We start from the raw sequence: 12,774 nt of genomic DNA on the forward strand, positions 1-12,774 counted from the left end.
CTTCAGAATCAAACTGTATTGTTGTAATTTAAGGATTATTAACATGAACAGCTGTCAAAGTCTGAACTCCAGACATTGCCAGTAGTTGAAACAAATTTCCAGTATTAGAAGTTCTTTTTTCTCTCAAAACTACTTATTTATGGTGCCATTGCACTATTCAGCTTATTTCAAAGGCTAAGGCCGAAGCTGCCTTGTTAGTAGATGGCTCTTCACAATCTGGTTCGTACAAGACTCCATCAAGCTGCTTGACTTAAGACACAATCCTCTCTAGCCATTCAGCATGAAGAATTTTATTTTTCTTTCTCATTTTCTTCGCACTGATTGTGCGTACATGCATTCAGATCATCTATGTGATAGTCCCAGTGACAGGAAAGCACAGAGAATTGACAATAAAGTGAATTAATTTGCAAATTTTTTGTGTACGGTCAACTGGCCTCATCCTGCCCGACTGGGTGACATTAAGAAGCCTCTCGCAAGATTTGCGACACTTGGAATGCCTCGCGAGATCAAACGAGATCTCACGTGACATTGCAATCATGATCTCGCCCTCACTGGGTGTGATCCAAATTTACATAACTAAGTGAGCAGCTAGGCTCAGTTAATTATGTCAGCGCACGATGCTCCCGAGACCCATGGACAAATTTCCGTACCTGGGAGACCTTGCCAAGGCACCGTTTCATACTGGTCCACACAAACATAGACCAGACGTAACGGCACCTGGGGAGGGGTGGCTGTCCCAGACCATTGGAGACCCCAACGTGGTTATGCTCTGGGAATTCTGGTACCCTGACACTCCTGCCACCCAGGCATCTTAGTACTGCCAGGCTGGCACCTTGGAACTTCCACCCATGCATGCTGGCAATAAACTCTGGCAGGCTGGCAATGCCAAGGTGGCAGATTGCCCATGCCAGGGATCGGGCCTGGGGATGGGGGTGAGGTGAATTTTTTTTTTCCATTAAGGGGCAATTTAGAGTGACCTACCCTGCACATTTTGTTGGGTTGGGGGGGGGGGGGGGGGGGGGGGGGAGAGAGAGAGAGAGAGAGACCCCACCCACACAGGCACGGGGAGAATGTGCAAACTCCATGTGGACAGTGACCCAGGGGCCGGGATCAAACTCAGGTGCCACGTGGAACATAATCGATTCCAATGACAAACGGCACCGGGTTCATCAGATTCGCCAGTTTAGTGATTGACACTCCGGAGACTGACAAGCTACAGCTGCATATACATATTCCACTCCCCACACACACCATCAAGTTTTTCAAAACGCGCAACACATCTTCCTTCCTGACAAGTATCTCCTCGAGCTATCAGTCTGTTTCACACTGTCCTCTCCAACAATATGGCCCCCCTCGTTTGTAAATACTGAAGAAAAATACTTGTTCAAGACCTCTCCTATCTGTTCAGACTCAATACACAATCTCCCGCTACTGTCCTTGATCGGACCTACCCTCGCTCTAGTCATTCTCATATTTCTCACATATGTGTAAAAGGCCTTGGGGTTTTCCTGGATCCTACCTGCCAAAGATTTTTCATGCCCTCTCTTAGCTCTCCTAATCCCTTTCTTCAGTTCCCTCCTGGCTATCTTGTATCCCTCCAGCGCCCTGTCTGAACCTTGTTTCTTCAGCCTTACATAAGTCTCCTTCTTCCTCTTAACAAGACATTCAACCTCTCTTGTCAACCATGGTTCCCTCACTCGACCATCTCTTCCCTGCCTGACAGGGACATACATATCAAAGACACGCAGTACCTGTTCCTTGAACAAGTTCCACATTTCACTTGTGTCCTTCCCTGACAGCCTATGTTCCCAACTTCTGCACTTCAATTCTTGTCTGACAGCATTGTATTTACCCTTCCCCCAATTATAAACCTTGCCCTGTTGCACGCACCTATCCCTCTCCATAACTAAAGTGAAAGTCACAGAATTGTGGTCACTACCTCCAAAATGCTCCCCCACTAACAAATCTATCACCTGCCCTGGTTCATTACCAAGTACTAAATCCAATATGGCCTCCCCTCTGGTCGGACAATCTACATACTGTGTTAGAAAAGCTTCCTGGACACACTGCACAAACACTACCCCATCCAAACTATTTGATCTAAAGAGTTTCCACTCAATGTTTGGGAAGTTGAAGTCACCCATGACTACTACCCTGTGACTTCTGCACCTTTCCAAAATCTGTTTCCCAATCTGTTCCTCCACATCTCTGCTGCTATTGGGGGGCCTATAGAAAACTCCCAACAAGGTGACTACTCCTTTCCTATTTCTGACTTCAACCCATGTTACCTCAGTAGGCAGATCCCCCTCGAACTGCCTTTCTGCAGCTGTTATACTATCTCTAATTAACAGTGCCACCCCCCCCCCCCCCCACCTCTTTTACCATCCTCCCTCATCTTGTTGAAACATCTATAACCAGGGACCTCCAACAACCATTTCTGCCCCTCTTCTATCCAAGTTTCCGTGATGGCCACCACATCGTAGTCCCAAGTACCGATCCATGCCTTAAGTTCACCCACCTTATTCCTGATGCTTCTTGCATTAAAGTATACACACTTCAACCCATCTCCTTGCCTGCAAGTACTCTCCTTTGTCAGTGTTACCTTCCCCACTGCATCACTACGTGCTTTGGCGTCCTGAATATCGGCTTCCTTAGTTGTAGGACTTGGAGTCTGGATTTTTGCGCTGAATATCTGACATTGTTCCTTTCTGAGTCACCTGAGATACCACAGAAGTACCAATAATGGATGGTGGATAGGGCCTTCTGTGACACACCCTCCTCCATCTTTGGGGAACATTCCCTCTCTGCAGTCTCTGCTCTATTTCTTGGTTATGCTGCGGACCTAGGAGAACTGCACCTCATGCCCTTTACCTCTTGTTGACTTGGGGCGCGATTCTCCGCTGCCCACAACGGGTCGGAGAATAGCGGGAGGGCCTTCCCGACATTTTTCCCGCCCTCCCACTATTCTCCACCCCCCCCCCCCCCCCCCATGGCCGCCCCACAACACGAATCGCTGCTCGCCGTTTTTTACGGTGAACAGCGATTCTCCCCAGGCCGATGGGCCGAGTTCCCAGGCCTTTACGGCCGTTTTCACGAACGCAATCACACCTGCTCTCACCGTTCGTGAAAACGGCCGCAAAGTGCCGTCCCGGACAACCATGGCACCAAGGGCCGTGCCAAGGGTGGCATGGGCCTGCGATCGGTGGGCACCGATCGCGGGCAGCGGGTCCGATACCCACGCACTATTTGTTCCTCCGCCGCCCCGCAGGATGAGTCCGCGGGGTGGCTGAGGGTCATGACGGCCCGCGCATACGCGGGTTTGACGCATATGCGTGATGACATCATGCACGGGTTGGCGCCGTCCAACCCGCGCATGCGCGGCTGACGTCATCGTGCTTCACGGGGCCGCGCTGCTAGCCCCGCCCAGGGGGGGAGAATCGGGTCCCAGGAGGGGGCGCGGAGGCTGCCGTGAAACACGGGCAGTTTCACGGCAGCCTTTACAACTCGCCGCATTTGCGGAGAATCGCGCCCTTGGTGTGGACGATCCTCTGCTCTCCCTGATTAAATGCACCAGCTCGCCAACCCACTTCCACAAATTTTGCTGCAGTGGAAGTCAGAAGCAGTTCACTCCTAAAAGAGCACTAATAGGCAGGGGTGCCCCTCATGCAACTAAATACATGCTCAGCTGTCGGTGATTACGAATGAACTGTACGGGCCAGATATCCACTGCTAATGTAGGGGAGAATTTCCCAACTTGGCAGACCCACCTCAGTAAAAAGCACTCCGAATTACTCCAGAGTAGGTGCAGAATGAAATTTGACCCACCAATCCTAGAACGAGAGCAAAGGCAGCCGAAGGGGCTAGAAAATGCAGAGAGCAGGCTGTTTAGAAGTCCTGCTTTGCTCCCTGGGACTTTGTCCCAGTCTTTTCAAATGTTGTTAGGTCCTTTAGCCGCCACCCCTCACTGCCCCACAGCCCCCACCAATTCTTCCCGTTAGCCCTTCATACAATTATGCCGACTCCATGCAAATTCATATCCCCAGTCATCCCTACGGCTCCTCATACCATCCATGCCAACTCATGTTTCCCACCAATTCCCACCTCCATAGCCATTCATCCAGTATCAACCATGGGCAAAACTCAGAAATCATGTGGAGATGAAAATAAAACTGTGAGCTCTCTAATATATCTCTTACACATGCATACTTGATTGTCAAATTACATGCATAAAATACATTCAAAGTTTTCAAGTTCCCTCAAGTGGTTAACCTCTTATAAGAGCAAATAAACTTCTCTGCAAATCCCACATCAAATACAGCTATCTTTTAATAGCCCACTTAAATTGTCAATCAAATTGTGAACTGAGATCATTATATCTTTTGGAACTCAGCAAAGCATTCATGATGGCATAATAATAACCTTTGGAGAAAAGTGAACAAATAATTCTATTGAAACTGCATGATCAGATGGCACTGTTTATTTTACTAACCTACAGTAAATGGCCTGTCAATTAAAGGAATCCTGAAGAGGATTTTTGTTTAACTCAGTGAGAGCTTCAAATTCTTTTCAAAGTTTAAGGAGCAGGGGTTTAAAATTGATCTGATCGTGACAGTTACATACATCTTATGTGCCCTTCAAGAGCATTTATGGCTACTTCTTCAATTCATGACACCCAACCTGTGTGTAAAGGACCTAGCAACAACCAAAATAGGGTCTGTTTGAACTCAACACTTAGTTCAAACGGCCTTCTGAATTGGAGTTTCCCAAAATGTAAATCATGACCCACCACCTTCCCCCTACTGTAAAACATTGACTCTGTCAGAAATGAGGCAAGACCTCTGCATCCGGGTCCCTCCACCATTTTACCAGCACTTGTTGCCCATCCCTAATTGCCTGTGAGAAGATGATGGTGAGCTGCCTTCTTGAACTGCTGTAGTCCATGTGCTGCCAATACACCCACTGTGCTATTAGGAAGGTAATTCCAGGATTTTGACCCAGCGACAGTGAGGTAGCAGCGACATATTTCCAAACCAAGATGGTAAGTGACTTGGACGGAAACCTCTAAATGGTGGTGGTCCCAAGTATCTGCTGCCCTTTCCCTTCTAGATAGCAGTGGTCATGGGTTTGTAAGGTGATTGTAGTGATTCTTCAGGTAAAATGATAGTTTTAGGATTGATAGGTTCAGAGAAAGCCACCCAATATTGCTTGGAACGTATTATAAGATTACTTTAACAGTTCTCTGGCGAACAACTCTGGGGAAATGTTAGTGTTCGCAGGCCCCGATGGATATCCTTTTTGTAAATATTTCGAAAAACCTTGCTTGTGTTTCGTTGATATTGATGACATAAGCAGGAAAATTTAAACCTGCATAATTTGGATTGACCTGATTCATGTCGGTCTCATGTGGACTGTTATTCAGTCATTAGCAAACCAGTTAGCTCAACATGCAAGTGCACAAACCAAAAGTTTTCATCAAACCCCATTGTGACTTTCTCAACTGCACACAACTTCTAGCACTACTTAAAATGAGTTCCTTAGGCTTTCTCACGAGATATTTTAAGAGCTGTTGACAATGGGTCTAACTGACAGGAAGATAACACCAGCAAAGGAATTGCAGAAATGTACATCAGAAATTTTTTAAAGACTTGCTGAATTTGTGTCTTTCAGTCTTTGAGTTTGAATATTAAATGTAATGTAAATGTAAATCGCTTATTGTCACAAGTAGGCTTCAAATGAAGTTACTGTGAAAAGCCCCTAGTCGCCACATTCCGGTGCCTGTTTGGGGAGGCTGTTACGGGAATTGAACCGTGCTGCTGGCCTGCCTTGGTCTGCTTTCAAAGCCAGATTTAGCCCTGTGCTAAACAGCCCCTAGATTAGCAGAGCGAATGAAAATTCAGTGAAGTTGTTTTTTAAGACAGGATTTGTTGTCACTGTGAAAGAGAATTTTATAGTCACTTTCGGGTAGCAATTGTATCATTTTTTACTAAACTGTTAGCTCCTTCTACAATCCAAATCATTTAAGGTTCTCCCATAAACAGTTAAACTTCATAAGGTGCTTTGCAACATGACTCCTTATTGTGACGTATGGTATGGCTTCTAAAAAAGGCAGTAGAAATACTTGCACTTACATAGCATGTTGATTACATACGAACCCAAAGTGCTTTGCAGCCAATGAAGTACGTTTGCAATGTAGTCAGACTGTAATGTAAAGAATGTGGCAGCCAATTCACACGCAGCAAACTCCCACAACCAGCAATGCGATAATGTTTTTCTGGTGGGTGATTTGGGGATAAATAGTAGTCACAGTACTTCCCCTGTTCCTCTTCAAAATAGTACTGCAGGTTCCCCTGTTCCTCTTCAAAATAGTACCGCAGGTTCACTTGCATCTACCTGAGAAAGCAGACGGGGCTTCGGTTCAATTCAATTCACCTGAAAAACGTCCAGACAGAATTTCTAACAGTAATTTTGAAGGCAGTGATTTATATTCTCCTGTTCCGTTGTTTTTTTTAAATAGAAAATCGAAGCCTTCTAATAAGTCATTCATGTAAGGTAGACAACACTGCAGAATTTGGCAAGTGGAACTTAATTCATTCCTGCCCTGGTGGAGCAAAATACTATGATTGTTTACCTTCCATTTAAATTGCATCCTGATAGGGCAGCACAGTGGCGTGGTGCTTAGTCCTGCTGCTTACGGCGCTGAGAACCCGGGTTCGAATCCCGGCCCTGGGTCACTGTCCATGTGGAGTTTGCACATTCTCCAGGGGTGGGATTCTCCGACCCTCCGCCGAGTCGGAGAATTGCCGGGGGCCGGCATCAAACCCGCCCCCGCCGTGTCCCGAATTCTCGGCTGTCAGAGATTCGGCAGGGGCGGGAATCGCGCCGGTCGGCGGCCCCCCCCCTGGCGATTCTCCGGCCTGCGATGGGCCGAAGTCCCGCTGCTGTCAAGCCTCTCCCGCAGGCGGCGCGAGCGGGCTCTGGACGCTGACGCTCCGGCGCATGCTTTGACTTACGCCAGCCGGCGAAGTCCCTTCGGCCCCGGCTGGCGTGGCGCCAAAGGCCGTCCACGCCAGCCTGCGGAGCACCAACCACTCCGGTGTAGGCCTAGCCTCTCAATGTTAGGACCTGGCCCTTAAAGGTGCGGAAGTGCGCACTTAAAGGTGCGGAGACTTCTGCACCTTTGGGGCGGCCTGACGCTGGAGTGGTTCACGCCACTCCATCACGCCGGGACCCCCCGCCCCGCTGGGTAGGGGAGAATCCCTGCCGAGGTGTCTGCGTCGGTTTCACCCCCACAACCCAAAGATGTGACGGTTAGATGGATTGGCCATTCTAAATTGCCCCTTAATTGGAAAAAATGAATTGGATACTCTAAAAATGTTTAAATCAATAAATTGCATCCTGATAAGAGGCTGAAAAGCAGGAACTCCCAGCATTAAACATTCTTGTCCCTGCCCCACAATATAATTAGTTGGCCCAGGTGCAGGTGGGGGGATGGTGAAGATTCCATTCTTCACAAAACCAACTGGGAAATCAAAGATTCAAAAGTCATCTACAGAAATTTGGTGTACAGATTACTAATTTTATGAGGGAGGTGGATATATTTTCCTTTTACCCGCAATTTTTAAAATATGTTTTAAATGTCCTTACTGTCATTTTTGATGGTGTGCATGTTAACCCAAGAAGGATGGGAAAATGCTGAAAGAATTTCTCGAGCACTCTAATTATATTTGCCGTGTGGTGCTTGCTACTTCTAAGATGCTCGGTTTCAAGGAAGATCCATTGATACGATCGGTTGGCCTTGTGTTGCTTCTCTGTAGTTGATTAATAACTTATCTTGCGAATGGAGTGTTTAATTCTGTCACATTTAGTTCATTGGAGATTTAAACCGCTGATTGCGTTTACCAATTTGAGCCAATCAATCTTTTGACATGTGGTGACTTGCAACCATACCCAAGAATTTATTAAAAATGCAACACTGTAGAACGTTGAATATTATTGGTTGGAAAATTGTTTTCTCAAGAGGATGTACATAAAATCTTTGGCCTAGAAATTTGACGGCACGGCACCTATTTTTTAAGTTGCAAAACAAGTGCCCAGACATCCAATATGGTGGATGAATGCGGCCCGGAGGAGGGGGTTGGTGTCTGTTCATTATGTGCTAGAAAAAAGGACATTGAGAGGCCATACCTGAAACAGGCGCTTGGCCTTTTATATTTTCAAATTTGTATCTTATCAACTGCTCTTTGGCAAACCCCTGCCCTGGGTCACTGCCCGCATGTAGTTTGCACATTCTCCCCATGTCTGTGTGGGTTTTACCCCCACAATCCAAAGGTGTGCAGGTTAGGTGGATTGGCCACACTAAATTGCCCCTTAATTGGAAAGTAAAATAATTGGGTACTCTCAATTTATTTTTTAAAATAAGGCCCTTGGCAAAATTATGGACAGGATCTATATGCAGTCTAAATAGCAATCCCTAAAGGGACTGCCGGAGGCTGCCACCAAAGTAGTATGTTTTTATAAAGATACCTAGGGGCAGCACGGTGGCACAGTGGTTAGCACTGCTGCCTCACGGTGCCGAGGTCCCAGGTTCGATCCCGGCTCTGGGTCACTCACTGTCCGTATGGAGTTTGTGCATTCTCCCCATGTTTGCATGGGTTTTGCCCCCACAACCCAAAGATGTGCAGGCTAGGTGGATTGGCCACGCTACATTGCCCCTTACTTGGAAAAAATGAATTGGGTACTCTAATTTTAAAAAAAATAAAGATCCCTGTATGTGAAAGCAGGAGGAACAGTCCATATCTGATTGCGCCACCCCCTCCCCTCCACCTCTCCAGGTCATTTTCACCACTCTCCCAATTGCCCCCCCTCATGATTTCCTGTTCCCTCACCACCATCTTCTCCCTCCTTCAATCGCTGCTCCATGCTGATTTCATTATTTTTCCAATTCAGCCAAGGGCATAGCTGAAAATTGAAATCCCTTTCACCAACCATCTTCCCGGAAATGGCAAAGCAGTTATCAGCAGCTCACCAGTCTCATGTCAATGAGATCTGATGCCCGATATCAGCAGTGCCTTCGACCTTCCTATTTAGGCAGAGTAAAAAGCGACCAGATCCTTAATTTATATGTCAGGTGCTCTATGGTGAACCTTCACTATCCTGGCACTCAATGTGTTTGTCCTTAGAGTTTTATGGTCAATACAATAACCTTCCTTCTTCTTCTCAACAGTAACTTGCACTAATTTTAAAAAGACCCCGCCACCTGTACCACCACGAACCACATCCAAACCAGTGATTTCAGTGACAGCCCAGAGCAGTACAGAATCAACTCAGGATGCATATCACGAGAGCCGGGGCCAGAGGAGCTCCCCATGGCCCCAAGAAGGCAGGATCATTTATAACTCGATGGACAGCCTGGACAGTACAAAGGCAGTGAATATTGCACTGGAATCAGCTGCTGCCCAGCATCATATGATCAGTAACAGCAAAAGCAGCGCGATTTTAACCAGAGACAAGGCCATCTTAACCTTAGATGTGGCAAAGGCAGAACAGTACCTGAAGAATCAGCGGTCCTCCATTGGGATTCAGGTAACCTGTCATTAACATCTCTTATCTGTGAAAAATTGGACACGTAACTACTGTAAATAGCCCTGAATGAGTCACACAGGTTAGCTGTTCAGTGTACACCAGCATGTACTGTAATCTGCATCACAGAAAAACCAGTGCCACACATTAAGAAAAATGAAACTCAGTGAAGGGAATAAAAGTTCAACTAAAATCACATTTAATCAAAATCTACCTCAAATAGAACATAATAGGGGCCTTTAGTAGGTGGTGTTAAACAAGGTTTCAGACAGTAATTATTTGTTAATTAATGTTTTATACAAAATTTATTTTAACTTTTCCCCTCTTTCACCATCATTAGTTTTTTTTCATCCACTCATAGTTCATCTCAATACTGTGCTGTTGCCCACTGAGGGGTTTTTCGTTGTAATTTTGTGCAAGAATCAATAGTGAATAAGCAGGGGCAGCATGGTGGCCCAGTGGGTTAGCCCTGTTGCCTCACGGCACCGAGGTCCCAGGTTCGATCCCGGCTCTGGGTCACTGTCCGTGTGGAGTTTGCACATTCTCCCCGTGTTTGCGTGGGTTTCACTCCCACAACCCAAAGATGTGCAGGGTAGGTGGATTGGCAATGCTAAATTGCCCCTTAATTGGAAAAAATTTAATTGGATACACTAAATTTTTATTGTTTTAAAATAGTGAGTAAGGACACGCTGCCCACTCCACTGTGACTCCCATTAATGATTATCCACTCCCTCCAGAGGAGATTCTGTCTGGCCCCAGTCCATTGACAAGATAGTCAAGAATTGGAATGTGGAGAAGTCATAAAAACCACCTCGTATTCAGGTACAGAATGTGAAAAGACCAGCAGACATTTTGCCGGATCTGTGCCCATATGCACTTGGTATAGCAAATACCCCGATCAAGTAGCAGCTCCACAGGAAGTGAAGAAAAATTGCAAATTTTATCACATAGTTTTGGTTTTATGTACCTCACAATCTGAATGGGATTTGGCAAGAAGCCAGTGAGTAGGTCAGGAGCCTGCTCTATGTCCACCAATTGTTGAAACACGGATTGCACATCCAGGGAGACCAGGATTTTTGATTTCTTCTGTTGCCTCTCACCCACTGGTAGGGTTCGTGACCTGAAGTGACATAATCATTTTGAGATGCTGAAACGGCAAAGCACGTTAGAGGTTAAATCTTTTTTACAGATGGCTGATTTGTAAAATTCTTGAGATTTCATGGGAAAAATTATAATTAACAGCATGAAAATAGTTTTCCAGCTTCTAGTTTGAATGATTTGCCATGACATGCCGTACATAGGGTTATTGTACTATCTATCATTTTCCTGCATAGAGGACTAACTGTCAAAGTCTGAATTGCTGATGGAGTGTTCTGACTTGAAAGCACATTAGAGATGGGAAGAGTATGATACTGAAGTGAGAATGTATGATGTCAAAATGAGATGGCAACGCATTAAATCCAAACAAATGGTGTTGCGTGAGTTTGTCAACAACACTCAGCATTTTCTAAGAAATAGGTACACAAGAGGACGCATCAAAAGCTCGAGACCTGTGGATAACTTGAAAGGTTGACAGCAATTAGTTCACAAAAAATCAGTAAAACAAAAGAAATATTCAAAATAGAGAAAAAAAGAAAAAGGCAGATTGAGAAGGCAAAGAGGGTAAATGCAAGATGATTGACGGTCAACATAAAGAGAAGTGTCCTTTAAGCTTAAGAGCTGAGGGGGGACACAAATATTTGAGAGTATAAAGTTGAAAAGTCACCAGTTCCAGTTAGAATGAATTTCAGAATACGAGAGGGGAGGCAATAGAGACACAATTCATTAATCTCCACTATTCTGCAGGGGCAATAATAATCTCATAGGATTGAGTGGCTATAATGTTAGAAACCATACTCCAGGCGAAGGAAAGCAATTAAGTCAAAAATTATGGACTAGTTAGATTACCTGGTTTGGAGATAAATTTCTAGGATCCATAATAGTGGATGAAATTAGTGAACTATTGGACATGCATGGGCTGATTAAACGCATGGATTTGCAAAGAGAAGGTTTTAATTTATTGATTGATTGGTTTTTTTTGACGAAACCATTTTGCATAGATTAAGGAAATATGATGGATATTATATCCCTGAACCTTTAGAAGGCACCTAATAGGTGCCAGTTAAGAGACATATTATAACAACAAAGGCACATGGTGATAAAGCACAGGGGTGTCAAGCCCTGACAATGTAACTGCTCTTTGTGATTATATTCTGGATGTTCTTATGAGCCCTGTTTGAATTTTGTTGGTTTGGAGCTTTGGAAATTGTGGTTTGTTGAGCTGGTATATTGATCCCAAATCAGAACCACAAGATATGTTGAAATGAAAATGAAATGAAATGAAAATCACTTATTGTCACAAGTAGGCTTCAAATGAAGTTACTGTGAAAAGCCCCTAGTCGCCACATTCCGCGCCTGTTTGGGGATCCTGTTACGGGAATCGAACCGTGCTGCTGGCCTGCTTGGTCTGCTTTCAAAGCCAGCAATTTAGCCCTGTGCTAAACAGCCCCTGTTACCGTATGTTACCATCAACTACACAAAACATATGTAAGCTGAAGAGAATATGGATGCAACCCTTGTATGTGGCCTTTCCAAGGGTCCATGGTATTTTTCTTCATTAATCCATGGTTGTGGGCATTGTTTGAAAGGGCAGGCAAGTACTAGCAATCCCTAATTGCCCTTGGGAAGGTGGTGAGTCACTTTTTGAACCATTGCAGTCTATGTGGATGATAGATTCTCACAGTGGTTTTGATACAACTGCATGGCTTGCTAGACCATTTCAGAGGGCAGTTGAGCCTTGGATGTGCACCCATGAAGTCCGCTGAAACAAAAGTTAGACAGCTGAATTAAAGCTGCTTGGATGGAAAGGTATCCAAGTGATTGAAGTCAAAGAGTTGGCTAACAACTGGAAGTTGTTTGAATTGTGGATAGTAATGGGTGCAGCTGGGATCTGTGCTGGGACTTCTTCCCCTTTCTGTGTAATTAAATCAGTTGGCCAGATGTAGAAGAGAAACGATAATACAGTTTTCTGATAAATTTGGAAGCTTGGAAAAACCCTGAGGAAGAATCAGTGGCTAGGGGGTATAGATTGGAGATTATGGCCGGAATTCTCCGGCTGTTGGGATTCTCTGATCCCGCCCTGCACCCCCACCTGCA

General features: G+C 45.4%; 1 protein-coding gene across 5 annotated transcripts in view; it reads left to right on the forward strand.

Moving 5' to 3' along the window:
• The window catches only part of dlgap2a (discs, large (Drosophila) homolog-associated protein 2a), a 1,284,003-nt gene that overhangs the window by 1,238,318 nt on the left and 32,911 nt on the right, over positions 1-12,774 (forward strand). For all 5 annotated transcript variants that reach the window (XM_038800403.1, XM_038800402.1, XM_038800404.1 and 2 more), the window contains one exon: positions 9,224-9,582. In XM_038800403.1, the coding sequence (XP_038656331.1) occupies positions 9,224-9,582 (359 nt within the window). The remainder of the gene's footprint in view (positions 1-9,223; positions 9,583-12,774) is intronic.

Source organism: Scyliorhinus canicula, chromosome 6 (assembly GCF_902713615.1).
Source record: "Scyliorhinus canicula chromosome 6, sScyCan1.1, whole genome shotgun sequence".
In the NCBI taxonomy this organism is placed as follows: domain Eukaryota; kingdom Metazoa; phylum Chordata; class Chondrichthyes; order Carcharhiniformes; family Scyliorhinidae; genus Scyliorhinus; species Scyliorhinus canicula.